Source organism: Mya arenaria, chromosome 6, assembly GCF_026914265.1.
Source record: "Mya arenaria isolate MELC-2E11 chromosome 6, ASM2691426v1".
NCBI classification, from domain to species: Eukaryota; Metazoa; Mollusca; class Bivalvia; order Myida; family Myidae; genus Mya; species Mya arenaria.
The window spans coordinates 47,250,993-47,272,368 of NC_069127.1; the positions used below are offsets into that span (position 1 = coordinate 47,250,993).

At 39.6% G+C, this 21,376-nt stretch overlaps 1 protein-coding gene across 1 annotated transcript in view; it reads right to left on the bottom strand.

The window, feature by feature from the left end:
* Window positions 1-12,067: 12,067 nt before the first annotated feature.
* Window positions 12,068-21,376, bottom strand: part of LOC128239095 (BTB/POZ domain-containing protein 6-B-like) — a 37,356-nt gene continuing 28,047 nt past the window's right edge. The window contains exons 4-5 of the mRNA XM_052955558.1: window positions 13,686-13,864; window positions 12,068-13,428 (exon numbers count right to left, since the gene is read on the bottom strand). Of these exons, the coding sequence (XP_052811518.1) occupies window positions 12,336-13,428; window positions 13,686-13,864 (1,272 nt within the window). The 3' untranslated portion in view covers window positions 12,068-12,335. The remainder of the gene's footprint in view (window positions 13,429-13,685; window positions 13,865-21,376) is intronic.

The following is a 21,376-nucleotide window of genomic DNA, read 5'->3' on the forward strand; positions in this document are numbered from 1 at the left end:
ATGATCTAGGACTAGGTTCAAGCAACGAGCTGACATAGGTCGCTATGGTCCCCGTGCTCGTTTTAAGGTTTCTGCACCATAACTTGTAATAAGAAGAGGCAAATAGGCATTGGGAGCCTTTTCCATGTCCCTATATTGCATAGCCTGCCTAAAATCCTAGGTAATTGATATGTAATATCACCTAGGACTAGGTCTAAGCAACGAGCTGACATAGGTCGCTATGGTCCCCTTCCTCTTAATTATCTAATGGTTTCTGCAACATACCATGTAATAACATTTAATGAATATGAGGTAAAAATAGGCATTTGGAGTCTTTTCCATGTCACTTTCTGTCACAATCTGCCTTAAATCCTATATAATTCATATGTACTATCACCTGGGAATAGATCTAAGCAACGAACTGGCATAGGTCGGTTTGGTCCCCTTGCTCGTTTTAAGGTTTTTGCACAATAACATGCAATGAATATGAGGAAAATAGGCATTGGGAGCCTTTTCCATGCCCCTATCACTCATAGCCTACCTAATATTCTAGGTAATTCTTATGTTCTATCACCTAGGATTAGGTCTAAGCTACACGCTAACATAGGTCGCTGTGGTCCCCTTGCTCGTTTTAAGGTTTCTGCACCATAACATGTAATGAATATGAGGCAAAAAGGGATTGGGAGCCTTTTCCATGTCCCTATCTCGTATAGCCTGCCTAAAATCCTAGGTAATTCATATGAACTATCACCTAGGACTAGGTCTAAGCCACACGCTGACATAGTTCGCTATTGTCCCCTTGCTCGTTTTAAGGTTAATGCACCATAACATGTAATAATAAGAGGCAAATAGGTATTGGGAGCCTTTTCCATGTCCCTAAATGGCATAGCCTGCCTAAAACCCTAGGTAATTCATATGTACTATCACCTAGGACTAGGTCTAAGCAACGAGCTGACAAAGGTCGCTATGGTGACGTATGGTCCCCTTAATTATTTTAAGGTTTCTGCACCATACCATGTAAAAAAATGTGAGGCAAATTGGCATTGGGAGCATTTTTTATGTCCCTATCTCACATAGCCTGCCTAAAATCCTAAGTAATTCATATGTACTATCATCTAGGACTAGGTTCAAGCAACGAGCTGACATAGGTCGCTATGGTCCCCTTGCTCGTTCTTAGGTTTCTGCACCATAACATTTAATGAATATGAGGTAAAAATAGGCATCTGAAGCCTTTTCCATGTCACTTCCTGTCACAATCTGCCTAAAATCCTAGGTAATTCATATGTACTATCACCTAGGAATGGGTCTAAGCAACGAACTGGCATAGGTCGCTATGGTCCCCTTGCTCGTTTTAAGGTTTCTTCACCATAACATGTAATGAAAATGAGGCAAATAGGCATAAGGGGCCTTTCCCATGTCCCTATATTGCATAGCCTGCCTAAAATCCTAGATAATTCATATGTACTATCACCTTGAAAAAGATCTAAGCAACGAGCTGACATAGGTCGCTTTGGTCCCCTTGCTCGTTTCAAGGTGTTTGCACAATAACATGTAATGAATATGAGGGAAATAGCCATTGGGAGACTTTTCCATGCCCCTATCACTCATAGCCTACCTAAAATCCTAGGTAATTCATATGTACTATCACCTAGGACTAGGTCTAAGATTCACACTGATATAGTGCGCTATGGTCCCCTTGCTTTGTTTGAAGGTTTTTGCACCATAACATGTAATGGATATGAGGAAAATATACATTGGGAGCCTTTTCTAAGTCCCTATCTCGCATAGCCTGCATAAAATCCTAGGTTAGTCATATGTACTTTCACCTAGGACTAGGTCTCTGCTACATGGTGACATAGGTCGCTTTGGTCCCGTTTCTCGTTTTATGGTTTTTGCACCATAACATGTCATTTATAAGAGGCAAATAGGCATTGGGAGCCTTTTTCATGTACGTATCTCGCATAGCCTGCTTAAAATCCTAGGTTATTCATATGTACTATCAACTAGGACTAGGTCTCGGCTACATGGTGACATATGTCGATATGGTCCCCTTGCTTGTTTTAAAGTGTCCGTGCCATAACCAGTTAATGAATATGCGGCAAATAGACATTGGGGGTCTATTGTATGTTCCTCTACCGCAAAGCCTGTCTAAAATCCTAGGTTATTCACAAATACAATTACCTAGGCCTAGTCATCGGCTACACGATGACATAGGTCGTTATGGTCTCCATGCTCATTTTGAGGTTTCCGCACCATAGTTATACCATTTTATGCGATAAATAGTCATTTGGAACCTATGTCATCTCCTTATTCCGCCTATTCAGCCTGAAATCCTAGGAAATTAACATGTTCTATCACCCATGGCCATGTTTTGGCTACACGGTGACATTGATCGCTATGATCCCATCGCTGATTTTAAGGTTTCCCCTGTATATGAGTTACTGACTATGTGGTTAATTGAGTAACACAAAAAATAACACGTATACTTTACTTTTAATTATAAACCAACGTTTCGGCGTGTTTTTTACTGACTATGTGGCAAATAGCCATTATGTGCCTATATTCAAATACGGCATTGCCGGCCTAAAATCCTAGGTTATTCACATGCAACTTTTACCTATGGTTAGGTCTTGCCCCACAGTGTTATAGGTGCATTATCCAGGAATAAGAGACTCTTAATACTACTAGTATACTGATCTGACAATATATGGAGATACGGTGCTAGCACCGCATCACCGCGGTGATATGGTGATACGGTGCTACGGTGCTAACTTCACGCACATGCTATGTTGGCTTCTGTATTGTGGACAATGCATCGCCGAAAGTTGTCTCATGAAGTTGCTTGTACGCACGAGAAGCTTTGATTACGTGGTAATGTCAGGAAAACAAAATAACTCGTTATGGATTAAAACAAACAATGCATTGATTAACAAAATTAAACATTTTACTGCACTAAAAACATTAACTTTAAGATCATGCTTTGAGCCATTTAGAACATATTTTATCATAGCGTGTGTGTGTGTGTGTGTGTGTGTGTGTGTGTGTGTCTGTGTGTGCGCGCGCGCGCGCGCGCGTGTGTGTGTGCGTGTGCGTGTGTGCGTGTATGTGCGTGTTCGTGTGCGTGGGCGTGCGTGCATGTACGAGTGTGTGGGCGTATACGTGCGTTCATGTGGGTGCATTTGTAAGATGAGATAATAGAAACAATTCAATGTGATCATTTACAATCAGTGCAAATGCAAGTATTAAACAAAAATACGATTTACCACAACAAATACTATTGTTTTAATAATCCTTTAAGAATAAATACATATCGAAAACAATGGTTCTTATGAAGAATACCGAGTTTAATTTGAAATAAATGTGAGTCCATAGTAAATCCTTTAGCATTCACCAAAAAAAGAGAATCATTTTTGCGCTTTCTACTATTAAACAAACAGTTACAATATTGTAATCAGTGAATAATATTTTGTATGAGTCAGTTTATTATTTAGTAAGAAGTAAGGGTTTATCAGTCAAAATAATTGTTTGTTATTCATGTGGAATATTGATTTTGAATAAGAGTTTCACTTTAAATTTTTAGTGTGTTTTAAATTAACGCCGATGTATCATTCAATTTTGACCCGTTATATATTGACCACATGACTCATTTTCTTTCTGTTCAAAGAATGACCGATCATTTTTTAACGTCAAGAACTGATCATCCCCACCCTCCCCAAACCGTTGCGTAACAAATGACCCTCGTTGAAAATGTTCAAGAGTTATATTCACTACCAAACTTAGTCAATAAAATGGTTACCCCTATTAGTGGAATTTATTAATTGTATATGTTGTTATACAACGATAACCGATTGACTACATCAAGATTAGATTCAAAACACTGAACTCTATAGTCGCGTATTTGCGTATTTTATAGATCTGTATACTATTACAGTTCTCTCCGATAGTGACATACAGAAGAAAACTTGGGGGGGGGGGGGGCTGCACCCCCTCTACTGCCGGGATCCGTTTGTGCTTATTACAATGCAGATTTCTGTCAATTAGCATTTTTTGGTTTGTTAGTTATATTTCGTGTATGAAATGAGTGTCACACACTGGTTTTACTATGCTATTGCTTAGTTTAGAGCCTCATAACTGCAGATCTTTTCTGAAACTTATGAAAGAAACTGGTAACTAATAAAGTAGTAGAACCGTTTATTGTTGTGTTATTACTGTAGATGTATATATAAAAAACAAAGCACTAATCAGCATAGTCGCAGTTCATAGCATAGTGACTGGAACGATTATTGATGTGTATTAACAAAATATTATAATTCGGCAAATGAGATTGCTTAATAATTAAGAAAGCCTCTCATTAAAATTGTCACCAGATTTAAGTCATTGATTTATAAAGCTGGTTATTTAGCGTCCGTCTTGTGTGGAATTAGTAATGTACAACAACAATAACAAATATCACTAACATAAAACTGATCAGACACTCTAAGATTTCTAATCTTTCCATTTAATAAACAAAAACAATTCGATTTAACGTCATGCTAAACGTTTAAATACACTACGAATTGAAAAAGAGACAGGTATAGGGGTTAGATTATTTGATACTGCACAAAAACGAAGTCGGTGAGGTACCCTTTTCTTGATATCAGGCGATTTGCAATAAAACATTGAATACATGTATTTAAAAAATCAAAAATTAAACGAGCAGTTTTTCAAGAATTAAAGAAAGGCGCGCTTTTTTCATCGAAACACGACGCCGTTTTTCCCGCGAAAAATGACGTTATAGACGAATTTAGAAACAATAACGATAAATAACAATAAGAAAGAAAAATATATGAGCGTGAACGTTTTCACAAGACGCACTTGACGCAAAAATATGACGTCTCAAAATTGACGTCAGTGGCATATTTTGAAGACTCGTGGATTCAAAACTGTTCCGAATATTGAAAATGTAAAAACAGTCCCTAACTGGGCATATGCTCTTCTATTCGTATACCAATTTTCAGACAGAAACTCGAAAAAAAATTCATAGTCGCGTTCCACCTTAAGTTACTACGCTTCACAACGTCAGTAAACAACGTCGCACGCGCGCCTATTTCGCAACGTAATTTAAGATGCAATTTAACTCCGAAATAAGATTTACCACAATTAGTATGTAATTGTTTTATACCAACAACCAGAATTAATGTCGACAACGATTGTTCTTCAATCGTAACAACTCGGCCGTCTCCGGCAAGCTTCGAGATAGACCTCGTAAATAGTAGTAAGGATATACGAAAGTGCGATGCGGCTACCGGCAATTAACACCGTTTTCAATCCGCGTAAAGAAGGCCCATTGTAACAACAAGGAAATGGATTGTGTTAAATTAAATGTGCTTGTTTAAGAGAAAATATTAATTGTAACCTCAAACAGTGTTTGTTTTATGAATACTTAGATGTTTCCTTATACATGAAGCACTCTGTTTCCACTAGAAAAATCATGAGCACACAGAAAATGTACTTGACAGTAATTGAAATGATCATACAGTTCATGGCATGCATTAATCATTACATCGGATTAAATGCACGCATAGACTAAATGTCAGCATTTTCTCAACATCCATACGAATATGAAATGTAAGTTTTAAGTCATACTTTGCTTGTGTTATTTTTCACACCATGCTTTGCCATTCTAACAACATTACTATTCTGAGCTTGGCTCCCAGTCAGCTTTACCAGCTGATAGCCATGCATGCCTTTACTTCAGCATAATTTGGGGTGGGAAGGTGACTATAGCCACCCAGTAAGCTCAATTGGTACCATACAACGGTCATGTGGCTATGCACCAGTCAATTGTAGCCACACCCCACCCCCCGGTCCGGTGAGTAGTGGGGACTTTGACTTTCAGTACAGCCAACCCCGGCTAAAATCCCCGCAATGCGCTGATGACAAAATGGTAAAATCCCTGCAAAATGCCCCCACACCCCAGGGACTCAAGTTAAGGCCCATTCCCCTCTATATTTTAAGCGAAGACAAAACCACCGCATTCACCCAGCACTGCAGGGCCACCTGATAGGTAAAAACACGGCCCATTTCCTCGTTTAACCCCAGTATACCCCAGGACCTGGGATCGGGGGGTGGGGGGTACAATGACTGGTGCACTAAGTTGACAGAACTTGTCTTCAAATAGTATTTGTTCACGGCAGGTCATGCTTCACTTTACCTACTAGGCACTCTTTAAAAGTTTCTTTACACATTCTATTTGTCTTAATCAATAATTGTACGTCTCAATATCTTTGAGTAAATTCTCATTTTTTATTAAAAACAACAACACCAAAACAGTTGCTGATAAGATACTGAATTGATTTTTTTGAACAAATATTTAGCCTTGTTACTAAGCTTTTCAGCAATGTATACCATTAATACTTAATCAATTTCGAATAATAAGCCTTTAGATCACTCTTCACACAATGACTCTTTAATGTCCAACTCCATAAAATGCAAACAAGAATAATTACAATTTTGATCAACATGTTCCTTAATTTTATTTTTAATATAAGTCAAGCAAAAGCAGAGCCATCTGTATGCAATCCAATGTAAAATTAATGAAAATTTAGTTTTTGCTCCCATTTTTACTTTCATTTCTGTGCCCAGCCTTTTTAAGTGCATTGAGTATTTTTGGAGACTTCACAATCTTTCTGGCATTTAATCCCCATATATATATATATATATATATATATATATATATATATATATATATATATATATATATATATATATATATATATATATATATGGCTTTAAGTTGCCATACAAATTTAAGCCTTCATTATAAAAGATACTGTAAGTCTCAGTCTTAACCATAAACACACAATGAGAGGACTAAAGCATTACCATGTGTCAGATGTATAGATCTTTCTATGCATTTTATTTGTCTAAATATATAACCGGTCTCTTTAGCAATAATCTTGTGCCTCTTTGAGTACTTTGCTTGACGGTTTGGTTTTTAATTCATTGTTTTGAATGTTTTGTTTGCACACAACAATGATGATGATGATGACACTATGCTATGCCAAAGCCTCAATACATTTTCTTCAAACAAAAAAAAGACATTCAGAATAACTTTTATTACATCATTTGAGAAAATAAACTCCTACAATCAACAAAATAAACATGCATCTGTAAAATCACAAGTGTTTGTTAAATTCAAATTAATAAAGAAAATAAATATTGGTTGCGGTAAGCAATGCTCATCACTTCTAATAAACATTCTAACAGACTGAAAAACAAATCAACACAATGGAAAAAACTGTTTGCAATTCAGCTTGTATCTTATTTTATGCCTAATCAGATTGCTATGCAAGCTGGAAGCTTACAGAAGTACTCTTAAGTCTGTTGCCAAAGTAGAAACAAATACGGACATCCTTTTCCTGAGGTCATGAGAAAGTATCTTGGAGGGGTTTGAACTCACAACCTTGGATTTGAGGCTTATCCTCTAGACCACTTTCACCTTTTCACATTTTAAAAAACCCAGTTTTCAATATGGCATTTGCAAGGATGTACCCTATTAAAGGCTTTTCTAAAGTCTTAAAAATTTAACTGAACAAAATAGTTTTCCTTTATTTGGTCTGCCAATGCCATCTGTTTCTGTTTTTGTAGTTATCTTCCCTCCTTAATATAGGAAAACCACTTTAAGCGTAGATAAATCCTTTAACATATAACCCTTTTAAAATATGTGTCTGGGTGTATCTAATAATCACGGGCCAACAGGTGACTTTTATTTGCAACTTCACATCAGTATTGAGTCATCAAATATTTGAGATGACAAGATGTTTCACTGAAACCTTTGTTTCCATCTTGCACTCATTTCCCCAAGGTAGGCGTTGCAGTTGTGTTAGATGATTTCCATGCACTGCAGGTCAATCCTCATACAATGGCATTTTTGATTTCATTCGGATTCCAGTGCCTGAAATAGAAAACATAAAATACAACAGAAATAATAGGAATTATATTTTCAGTTCAATTATTTTAAAAGCCTGTACAACAACAGAAAAGTATTCACAAACTATTAAGTGCAACACCAATTTAAAGCTGCATCCTTACAGTTTTACTGTTCTGCCACCTTTTTATTTTGGTCTTTTAACGAGCCAATTGGCGATTATTGTGCAAATGTATGGAAACCAGTGATATTAGACTGCTGACATAATATCTGATCACAGTCTTTAGTAGTCTTTCATATTCAAGATTGAAAATTTGGCCTTCTACTTAGTCATATAAGGTCACACATAATAGAACAGATTTCAATTGTTTGGAAAATAATTTGTTGCTATTGCTTTAAGCCATATATTTGTGTACATTTAATTGTATTACTCCTTTGCTTTCAATTGAGGGCTTTTGAAGAATGACCAAGAAGAACTTTCAATCTGTGAGAGAGCAGCTTTTAGCTCTGGACTACTGGTAAATTTAAGAATATGAAATGAAATTGTTATCATGTTTAAATTCCACTACAATGTTGATATTTTAATAATAATACTATCAATCCTTGTTGATTAATTGTACAAACATGCAGGTATATTTGGGCTTAAACAAATAGGATACTTGATTGGTAAATTATTGTTCCAATTTCGAAAATAGCACAACCATTACCTCATCCGCCTTTTTTCATTAGAACAAGCCAGCAATTCAGAGTCGGCTACACCACTGGTACCATACTGCTCTCTGGAAATGACAATAGGATTAAAATTTAAATGTCTGCATTTCATTGGCACAGTAAAAATGTAAGCATTTTTCAATGTTTCTGCATCACCACCACCGGTGGATATTATCGAATATAACCATGAAGTTGAAACTGGGACCAATAAAAGTAATCTTACTCCCAGCTAGAAAGAAATGTGTGCTGGTTTATGCGTTCAAACTCATTTTGCTAAACCACTTGAATGAAGATCTAATTTATTTAGAGAGCTATATTAGTGAACGGGCATCAATTGTGCCATTGCATTAAGCTGTTCGATACAAACACACACGGACATATAAACCATACATCCTTGGTTAAAAGAATGTTAATTTTAATTTCATAAAAAAATCAAGTTAATGAAATGAATTTCGGTATATCTTAGAATCTTCAAATGGAAGAAGACTTTACCCCACCCACTAAGAATTAATGACATTTCCATTTAGTTTCTCATTAGGGCTCTTTTAAAACCGGTTTTAAAAGTATAAAATAATAACACTTACACACAAATAAGTGGTAAAAACTACGCTCCTCATTCTGGCTTTGGTCTAACATATCTCTTGGTTGTTTGAACATCTTCTTGGTCGGCCATGATGGACTATTTTCTTACGACCCGTATTATATCCGAGGCCCATTCGGAAGTCCTCGGCCATTTTTTTTCAAAAACAACCTCGGAGGTACATCAGTTGAAGTAGTTCGTAAAATTTTGAATTATATCATTAATTAAATGTAGTGTTTTAGAGTTGTATTTATTGATCTAAGTTTAAATTGATTGTCATTGAATTGTTTTATTGCAAACATATTTAAGAATCCCAAGAGTAATGTCACAAAGTGTAACTGCTAAATAAAATTACTACTCGATCTACTTGCAGTGGACTTAAACGTACCACTTTTTGAGTAGGTAAACCGTCAAAATACATCCGAGGTTGTTTTCGATAAAATAGCCGAGGAGCTCCGAATTATCCGAGGCCATATCTTGATACTAGCCGAGGTGTACCGATTGGATGGTCCTTATGAAGGATACGAGATTTAATTGAAAAGAAAGGTGCAGACAACATGGTATTTCTACCTTATGAGACCACAGGAATTTGACTCAGTGTTTGGTCTAAAATGATATATTTAAGTCATTATATGATCAAAACAACAATTTCGGATAAAGAACTGGTCAGTTATACTATCATTAAAGAAAGGACCGGCATTCAAATTCCTGTGTTTGAGACTATAGTAGATCACAGTAAATCTTTTAGTTCTCACGATTCATTTAATTTTTATGCCCCCGAAGATGGGCATATTAAAATCGCACCGTCCGTCCGTCCGTCAGTCTGTCCGTCCGTCCGTCCGTCCGTCCGGCTCTGTAACTTTCCCTTGTATGGACAGATTTTAAAATAACTTGCCACATGTGTTCCACATACCAAGACGACGTGTGGCGTGCAAGACTCGTGTCCCTACCTCAAAGCTCAAGGTCACACTTAGTGTTTATTCACAATGGAGTGCTGCATAATAAGGACATAGAGTATAGGTTGTCGTGTCCGGGCTGTAACTTTCTCTTGTATGGACAGATTTTAAAATAACTTGCCACATGTGTACCACATACCAAGACGACGTGTCGCGTGCAAGACCCGTGTCACTACCTCAAAGGTCAAGGTCACACTTAGTGTTTATTCACAATGGAGTGCTGCATATAAGGACATAGAGTATAGGTTGTCGTGTCCGGGCTGTAACTTTCTCTTGTATGGACAGATTTTAAAATAACTTGCCACATGTGTTGCACATACCAAGACGACGTGTTACCTGCAACACCCGTGTCCCTACCTCAAAGGTCAAGGTCACACATAGTGTTTATTCACAATGGAGTGCTGCATATAAGGACATAGAGTATAGGTTGTCGTGTCCGTGCTGTAACTTTCTCTTGTATGGACAGATTTTAAAATAACTTGCCAAATGTGTTCCACATACCAAGACGACGTGTCGCGTGCAAAACCCGTGTCCCTACCTCAAAGATCAAGGTCACACTTAGTGTTTATTTACAATGGAGTGCTGCATATAAGGACATAGAGTATAGGTTGTCGTGTCCGTGCTGTAACTTTCTCTTGTATGGACAGATTTTAAAATAACTTGCCACATGTGTTCCACATTCCAAGACGACGTGTCGCGTGCAAGACCCGTGTCCTTGCCTCAAAGGTCAAGGTCACACTTAGTGTTTATTCACAATGGAGTGCTGCATATAAGGACATAGAGTATAGGTTGTCGTGTCCGGGCTGTAACTTTCCCTTGTATGGACAGATTTTAAAATAACTTGCCACGTGTGTTCCACATACCAAGACGACGTGTCGCGTGCAAGACCCGTGTCCCTACCTCAAATGTCAAGGTCACACTTAGTGTTTATTCACAATGGAGTGCTACATACAAGGACATAGGGTATAGGTTGTCGTGTCCGGGCTGTAACTTTCCCTTGTATGGACAGATTTTAAAATAACTTGCTACATGTGTTCCACATACGAAGACGACGAGTCGTGTGCAAGACCCATGTCCCTACCTCTAAGGTGAAAGATACACTTAGTGTTTATTCACAAGGGAATTCTGAATATAAGGACATAACAGTGTAGGTTGTCAAGTATGGGTGGTATTTTTTTATGTTCTGAGGCAATTTAAAATAACTTGCCATATGTATTTGACACGTAAAGGCAAGATCAACTTTTCATGTACTGACCTTGTTCGTAGGTCAATGTCACATTCGGGGGCATTCGTCACATACTGTGACAGCTCTTGTTTTTTTTTCGTTTTCAGCTATGAAATACACGGTTACAATCTTGTTATCAGTTATTAATATTCTCCACAAATGAATTGTTTAGTATGGAGTTATAAATGTGTATCACTCAAAATTATGTTTGTTATACACGTGTATCGATTGATTTTGAATAAGAGTGTCACTTTAATACATGCTCTGTTCCAACCAAAGACAAGCACATATACAACTATTAAGTCAAGGGCCAAAAAGTTATTTTGGACGGATACTGTCAATTTATGTCGGCATGCTTACTGCATACATATTTAGCCAGATGTTTCATTGACAAACTATTGACGCAGTGGATATGGGGCAGATAATGCTTGTCAGGATAGTACAAGTTTGAATATAGGTCATTTTTTACCACTGCCAAGGTCACTAGGTTAAATATTAAGACATATTTTGGTGCTAAAGATTCCTATTCCTTTCAGAAGTGTCTATCAACTCTTCAAGAAATTTAGTCAAAATATTTCTCAGCATGATCATTTGGACCAGTGTGAGTATTTCTTTCATTTCTCGGGTCAAAAACTTGGTCCTTTTGTCAAATAAAAAATGCGCGAATACGGGTTATCTCGGGTCAACAACTGGGTCACCAAGTCAAACAAAATTTATTATTTCTTTCATAAATGTAACAGTGTTTGTCAGAATTTTTATCAGCATTTTATTTATTTAGAACCAGTGTGAATTTGGATCATATTGGGTCAGAAAAAAAACATTTGGGTCTGAACAGTGAATTGTTATGGCTCAGCAGCATATACTTTTTCCTGCTGCAAAATCACAATTGTCAAAATGAAGAATCCGGCTTTAATACGGTGTCGGCATTAACCACTTGTTTTACATATTTCCATTTAAGCTTTGAAATAAAAGTTATTATTGTGTCTTGTTAAACAACAGTGCCGGTATTTGGCCGACGTTAACGCCTGTTCCGTTCGAGCTCCGGTTACTTTCGGAAAACTCGAATGTTACGCCGTCAACGATTTCCGTCTTTTCTCCGTCGACACCCTTGTGTGTGGGCTGCCCTCGCAGACACACGACCACCGTAAACACGCGCTTGGGCGGAATGCGTAACGGGCGGGACAAAAATACGTCATACGTATCTCTCATGTTGTTTGTGAATATGGTAGAGTCGTTTTTACGAATTTCTTCACGAGTTATGTCGTCATACACTAATATTTTCAACTTGTAAGTTTCCTTTCCGGAGGCAGCGCCATAGACCTCGATACCGTAAAGAACGATAGGCTGAGAAACGCTAAATGAGATGGAGTCCGGAGGTCCATTTTGCTTCCACTGGCCGTCAACCGCCGCAAATCTGCGGACGCGTGCCATGGCAGGACTGCGTCTGTTATCCAACATAACCGGTTCCGTGTTTTCGGCGAGCGTCCTCGGGAACTGGTTCCTTTCGAGGCGACTAAAACGGCTCGGGAGCTGCTGCTCTTCGCCATGAAAATACTGAAATATCGAGAGCGTCTCATCGTGGGAGAGAAGCTGGCCAAGCGACACCTTCTGGGTAAAATACGTCACAGCCATAGTCGGGAATCGAATCAAGTACAACAGTTTCCCCAAAACTTTCCTTCGAACTTCGTCCGTCGGTTGTTTCTTCTGCCGTCGGCATTCCGCGTTCGCCCAGGTCATGCACGCTTCAAACACCGCTTCCTCCGGCGCACGCAGATCGTCCGCTTTTATTATACGCTCTACGCATTCCGCACAAAGTTCCGAAAACGATGGTTTTCGCAATACGGAGTTTGCGTTTATGTAAATAAATCGTACACACTTCTCATAAAGAGAGTTTTCATTGTAGATGTGTGCCTGCTCCATGATTTTGCAGACGGTCTCGTCATGCATCTCGGCATCGAGGAACTGAAAGCAAAGGCTGGAGAGGCCCTTCAGTTGAAACTTTCTGGCCGCGTATAGCATCGTAGGCGCGTTCTCTGCGTGGATGTCAAATTCGTCCGTGTACATGTATCTGGAAATTTATCAGTCAGTGAGCAATGGTTGTCATAGTGTGTATATTGACTTATTGAGTTAATTGACCTATGACATTCGACACAGCAGGTATGATCAACTCACATTTTTGTTTATAATAACAGTCTTTAGAACAATGCCACAACTCGATGTTGTAAATTTTGGTGCCGGCTTTGCTACCACTCCAATCGCTGAAGTAAACATATGAGGAATACAGATGCATAGTTACTTTCCTGTTTCACAAGAAAATTTACTTACTGCAAAACATCCCTAAAAGCGTCAGCTTTCATATCCGGCACGTCAATCCGGACATCCGGGTTAAGCATGTGTTTGGCAAGGGAGCGGAATAAAACCGGGCTCCTAGAAATAAGCACGTATTTGTGCACGCGAATCTCTTCTTTATCTTCGCCCACGAGAAATGTGGCATCTGTGCACACCTGAAATGCAACAATGTTTATACAGATGACCGTTCTCCGGGAAACAAACATGTATTTCTGTTCGTTAATATCTTCATTAGCCATTTAGGGGAGTAGCGTGAGCGGAAAACCATTTAGTACAGGACCGGAGATGGAGGCCGTGTTCCCTCTTCCACCATTTTAACAGTTTTTGACAATAAACACTCTTTGTGTTTCCGGTGAATTTTAGGACCGAATCCAAAGAAATAAAATGTATAAAGTCACTGTTCATGGCATGGCAATTGTCACGGCAAAAGCATAGATCAAATTTGGGCGAAAAAAATAGCATCAATCACGGTACTTGTGTATTTTGTCTAAAATTTAAGAGCATGCTTTTATAAGGTTTCATTAGTCCACAGTCTGACCATACACGATGTTCTTGCCTGGTAAGATTCTTTGAAAATATCTTTAGCTTTTCTGTTATATCAACAAGTTATAAAACAGCATGGAACACAGTGACAACAGTAATCTAAGCAAAAACATTTTATTTTTTTTGGCGAGAGATATACATGTGTGTTCACTTTTAAAAATAGCTACAATGCTTTAAAAAATTGTTCACCAATTATTATTCCTGTGTGATAACCAGTACTTCTCATCGACGAAGCTCCGAGCGTTGATTAAACCCGTTAACCTTAGAAAAAAATGTCTAGCCAGTGTCGGAGCACTCCTGTCCTAAGGCGCGGCATTCCATATTTGTCCCGTGTTGAGGCATACCACCATGTCCCGTGTCGGGGCATTCCACCTGTCCCGTGTCGGCGCATTCCACCCTGTCCCGTGTCGGGACATTCCACCCTGCCCCGTGTCGGCGCATTCCACCCTTCCCCGTGTCGGGACATTCCACTCTGTCCCGTGTCGGCGCATTCCACCCTGTCCCATGTCGGGACATTCCACCCTGCCCCGTGTCGGCGCATTCCACCCTGCCCCGTGTCGGGACATTCCACTCTGTCCCGTGTCGGCGCATTCCACCCTGTCCCGTGTCGGGACATTCCACCCTGCCCCGTGTCGGCCCCTTCCACCCTATCCTGTGAAGGGACATTCTACACTGTCCTGTGTCGCGGCATTCCATCCTGGTCCGTGTCGGGGCATTCCACCCTGTCCCGTGTCGGCGCATTCCACCCTGTCCTGTGTCGGGGCATTCCACCCTGTCCCGTGTCGGCGCATTCCATCATGTCATGTGTCGGGCATTCCACGCTGTCCCGTGTCGAGGAATTCCACCCTGTCCGGTGTCGACGCATTCCACCCGGTCCTGTGTCGGGCATTCCACGCTGTGCCGTGTCGAGGAATTCCACCCTGTCCCGTGTCGGCGCATTCCACTCTGTCCTGTGTCGGCGCATTCCACCCTGTCCTGCGTCGGGGCATTCCACGCTGTCCTTTGTCGGAGAATTCCACCCTGTCCTGTGTCGGCGCATTCCATATCTGTTCCGTGTCGCGGCATTCAATAGCTGTCCCGTGTCGGGGCATTCCACTCTGCCCCATTCCACCCTGTCTTGTGTCGGGGCATTCCACCCTGCCCTGTGTCGGCGCATTCCACCCTGTCCTGTGTCGGGGCAATCCACTCCTGTCCCGAGTCGCGGAATTCCTCTCCTGTCTCGTGTCGAGGCATTTCACCCCTGTCATATGTCGAAACAATCAACTTCTGTCATGTGGCGCGGGAATTCCATTCCTGTCCCGTATCGAGGCGTATTGTTTCTTTCCCGTGTCGCGGCATTCCATTAGACACCAATTTCGAGGCAATCTACTCATGCCCTGTTGCGCGGCATTCCTTTCCTGTCCTGTGTCATGGCATTCCTCTCCTGTCCCGTGTCGAGGCATTCCACTCCTGTCCTGTAGCGCGGCATTCTATTCCTGTTCCGTGTCGCGCCATTCCATTATAGTCCAGTGTCGTGGCATTCCAATCATGCCCTGTGGTGCAGCATTCCACTCCTGTCCCGTGTCGGGGCATACAACTCTCGTCATGTGGCGCGGCATTCTTCCTCTGCCCCGTGTAGAGGCATTCCACTTTTGTCCTGTGATGCGACATTCCACTCAAGTCGAGATATACCATTCCTGTCCTGTGGCGCGGCATTCCATTTCTGTCCCGTTTCGGGGCAATCCACTCGTGTCGATGTATTCCATTCCTGTCCTGTGGCGCGGTATGCCATTCCTGTCTCGTGTCGAGAAAATCGTCTGGTGTCGAGGTATTCAATTCCTGTCCTAGGGCACGGTATTCCATTCCTGTCCCGTGTTGATTCACTCCTGCACTGTGGCGCGACATTAATTACAGTCTAGTGTCGAGGCATTCAACTCCTGTCAGGTTTCGCGGAATTCCACTCCTGTCCTGTGGTGGGACATTCCAATCCCGCCCTGCGGTGGGATATTCAACTCCTGTCCTGTGTCGGGGCATTTCACTCATGTCCTTTGGCGGAACATTCCACTTCAGTCCAGTGGTGGGATATTCCACTCTTGCCTTGTGGTGGGACATTCCACTCCTGTCCTGTAGCGGGGTATTCCACTTCAGTCCAATGGTTGAATATTCCACTCCTGTCCTGTAGTGGTACATTCAACTCCTGCCCTTTAGAGGGCCATTCCATTCCTGTCCTGTGGCGTGGCATTTTACTCCTGTTCTGTGGCGGCGCATTCCACTTCAGTCCTGTGGTGGGATATTCCACTCCGTTCTGTTGTGGGACATTCCACCCCTGTCATGTCGCGGGGCATTCCACTTCAGTCCTGTGATGGGGCTTTCCACTCCTGTCTTGTAGCGGGGCATTCCACTACTGTCCTGTGGCGGGGCATTCCACTTTAGTCCTATGGTGGATAATTCCACACCTGTCCTCTGGTGGGACATTCCGCTCCTGTCCTGTGACGGGGCATTCCACTTCAGTCCTGTGGTGGGGCATTCCACCCCTATCCTGTGGAGGGGCATTTCACTCCTGTCCCATGGCGGGGCATTCCACTCCTGCCCCTTGTCAGGGCATTTCACTGCTGTCCTCTTTCGCGGCATTCTACTTCTTTTCACTGGCGGGGTATTCCACTGCAGTATTTTTTGCGGCACATTCCTGTCCTGGCCTGTGTCGTCGCATTGAACACCTACCTATTCTTGCGGGTCATTCCACTCCTGTCATGTGGCGGGGCATTCCACTCCTATTCTGTTGCGGGGCATTCAACTTCAGTCCTGTTTCGGGGGCATTCCACTCTTGTCCTGAGGTGGGACATTCCACTCCTGTCCTGTGGCGGGGCATTTCATTCCTGTCCCATGGCGGGGCATTCCACTCATGTAATGGATTCGACGCATTCCACTCCTGTCCTGTGGCGGGGCATTCCACTTCAGTCTTGTGGCGGGACATACCACTCCTGTCATGTGTCGTCGCATTTAACACCTATCCCTTTGCGGTTCATTCTACTCATGCCCTGTTTGGGCATTCTACTCCTGTCCTGTTTCGGAAGTGTTCGAGGGTCAAGGATTGGTCATGTTGTTGTTTGTACATGTTCACGTAACTTGTACTTGTGAATGTAGTCTTTGTACATGTTCACGTAACTTGTACTTGTGAATGTAGTCTTTGTATATGTTCACGTAACTTGTACTTGTGATTGTAGTTATTTGTACATGTTCACGTAACTTGTACTTGTGAATGTAGTTATTTGTATATGTTCACGTAACTTGTACTTGTGAATGTAGTCTTTGTATATGTTCACGTAACTTGTACTTGTGATTGTAGTTATTTGTACATGTTCACGTAACTTGTACTTGTGAATGTAGTTATTTGTATATGTTCACGTAACTTGTACTTGTGAATGTAGTTGTTTGTACATGTTCACGTAACTTGTACTTGTGAATGTAGTCTTTGTACATGTTCACGTAACTTGTACTTGTGAATGTAGTCTTTGTATATGTTCACGTAACTTGTACTTGTGATTGTAGTTATTTGTATATGTTCACGTAACTTGTACTTGTGAATGTAGTCTTTGTATATGTTCACGTAACTTGTACTTGTGAATGTAGTCTTTGTATAAGTTCACGTAACTTGTACTTGTGAATGTAGTCTTTGTATATGTTCACGTAACTTGTACTTGTGAATGTAGTCTTTGTATATGTTCACGTAACTTGTACTTGTGAATGTAGTCTTTGTATATGTTCACGTAACTTGTACTTGTGATTGTAGTTATTTGTACATGTTCACGTAACTTGTACTTGTGAATGTAGTCTTTGTACATGTTCACGTAACTTGTACTTGTGATTGTAGTTATTTGTATATGTTCACGTAACTTGTACTTGTGAATGTAGTCTTTGTACATGTTCACGTAACTTGTACTTGTGAATGTAGTCTTTGTACATGTTCACGTAACTTGTACTTGTAAATGTAGTCTTTGTATATGTTCACATAACTTGTACTTGTGAATGTAGTCTTCGTATATGTTCACGTAACTTGTACTTGTGATTGTAGTTATTTGTATATGTTCACGTAACTTGCACTTGTGAATGTAGTCTTTGTATATGTTCACGTAACTTGTACTTGTGAATGTAGTCTTTGTATATGTTCACGTAACTTGTACTTGTGAATGTAGTCTTTGTATATGTTCACGTAACTTGTACTTGTGAATGTAGTCTTTGTACATGTTCACGTAACTTGTACTTGTGAATGTAGTCTTTGTACATGTTCACGTAACTTGTACTTGTGATTGTAGTTATTTGTATATGTTCACGTAACTTGTACTTGTGAATGTAGTCTTTGTACATGTTCACGTAACTTGTACTTGTGAATGTAGTCTTTGTATATGTTCACGTAACTTGTACTTGTGAATGTAGTCTTTGTATATGTTCACGTAACTTGTACTTGTGAATGTAGTCTTTGTACATGTTCACGTAACTTGTACTTGTGAATGTAGTCTTTGTACATGTTCACGTAACTTGTACTTGTGAATGTAGTCTTCGTATATGTTCACGTAACTTGTACTTGTGATTGTAGTCGTTGTATATGTTCACGTAACTTGTACTTGTGATTGTAGTCTTTGTATATGTTCACGTAACTTGTACTTGTGATTGTAGTCTTTGTATATGTTCACGTAACTTGTACTTGTGAATGTAGTCTTTGTACATGTTCACGTAACTTGTACTTGTGAATGTAGTCTTTGTATATGTTCACGTAACTTGTACTTGTGAATGTAGTCTTTGTATATGTTCACGTAACTTGCACTTGTGAATGTAGTCTTTGTATATGGTCACGTAACTTGTACTTGTGAATGTAGTCTTTGTATATGTTCACGTAACTTGCACTTGTGAATGTAGTCTTTGTATATGTTCACGTAACTTGTACTTGTGAATGTAGTCTTTGTATATGTTCACGTAACTTGTACTTGTGAATGTAGTCTTTGTATATGTTCACGTAACTTGTACTTGTGAATGTAGTCTTTGTATATGTTCACGTAACTTGTACTTGTGAATGTAGTCTTTGTATATGTTCACGTAACTTGTACTTGTAAATGTAGCCTTTGTACATGTTCACATAACTTGTACTTGTGAATGTAGTCTTTGTATATGTTCACGTAACTTGCACTTGTGAATGTAGTCTTTCTATATGTTCACGTAACTTGTACTTGTGATTGTAGTTGTTTGTATATGTTCACGTAACTTGTACTTGTGATTGTAGTCTTTGTATATGTTCACGTAACTTGTACTTGTGAATGTAGTCTTTGTATATGTTCACGTAACTTGTACTTGTGAATGTAGTCTTTGTATATGTTCACGTAACTTGTACTTGTGAATGTAGTCTTTGTATATGTTCACGTAACTTGTACTTGTAAATGTAGCCTTTGTATATGTTCACGTAACTTGTACTTGTGAATGTAGTCTTTGTATATGTTCACGTAACTTGCACTTGTGATTGTAGTCTTTGTATATGTTCACGTAACTTGTACTTGTGAATGTAGTCTTTGTAGATGTGCACATAACTTGCACTTGTGAATGTAGTCTTTGTACATGTTCACGTAACTTGTACTTGTGATTGTAGTTGTTTGTATATGTTCACGTAACTTGTACTTGTGAATGTAGTCTTTGTATATGTTCACGTAACTTGTACTTGTGAATGTAGTCTTTGTATATGTTCACGTAACTTGTACTTGTGATTGTAGTTGTTTGTATATGTTCACGTAACTTGTACTTGTGAATGTAGTCTTTGTACAAGTTCACGTAACTTGTACTTGTGAATGTAGTCTTTGTATATGTTCACGTAACTTGTACTTGTAAATGTAGCCTTTGTACATGTTCACATAACTTGTACTTGTGAATGTAGTTATTTGTATATGTTCACGTAACTTGTACTTGTGAATGTAGTCTTTGTATATGTTCACGTAACTTGTACTTGTGAATGTAGTTATTTGTATCTGTTCACGTAACTTGTACTTGTAAATGTAGCCTTTGTACATGTTCACATAACTTGTACTTGTGAATGTAGTCTTTGTATATGTTCACGTAACTTGCACTTGTGAATGTAGTCTTTCTATATGTTCACGTAACTTGTACTTGTGAATGTAGTCTTTGTATAAGTTCACGTAACTTGTACTTGTGAATGTAGTCTTTGTATATGTTCACGTAACTTGCACTTGTGAATGTAGTCTTTGTATATGTTCACGTAACTTGTACTTGTGAATGTAGTCTTTGTATAAGTTCACGTAACTTGTACTTGTGAATGTAGCCTTTGTATATGTTCACGTAACTTGTACTTGTGAATGTAGTCTTTGTATATGTTCACGTAACTTGTACTTGTGAATGTAGTCTTTGTATATGTTCACGTAACTTGTACTTGTGAATGTAGTCTTTTTACATGTTCACGTAACTTGTACTTGTGATTGTAGTTATTTGTATAATTATGTTCACGTAACTTGCACTTGTGAATGTAGTCTTTGTATATGTTCACGTAACTTGTACTTGTGAATGTAGTCTTTGTATAAGTTCACGTAACTTGTACTTGTGAATGTAGTCTTTGTATAAGTTCACGTAACTTGTACTTGTGAATGTAGCCTTTGTACATGTTCACGTAACTTGTACTTGTGAATGTAGTCTTTGTATATGTTCACGCAACTTGTACTTGTGAATGTAGTCTTTGTACATGTTCACGTAACTTGTACTTGTGAATGTAGTCTTTGTAGATGTTCACGTAACTTGTACTTGTGAATGTAGTCTTTGCATATGCTCACGTAACTTGTACTTGTGAATGTAGTCTTTGTATATGTTCACGTAACTTGTACTTGTGAATGTAGTCTTTGTATATGTTCACGTAACTTGTACTTGTGAATGTAGTCTTTGTATATGTTCACGTAACTTGTACTTGTGAATGTAGTCTTTGTATATGTTCACGTAACTTGTACTTGTGAATGTAGTCTTTGTACATGTTCACGTAACTTGTACTTGTGAATGTAGTGTTTGTAGATGTTCACGTAACTTGTACATGTGAATGTAGTCTTTGCATATGCTCACGAAACTTGTACTTGTGAATGTAGTCTTTGTATATGTTCACGTAA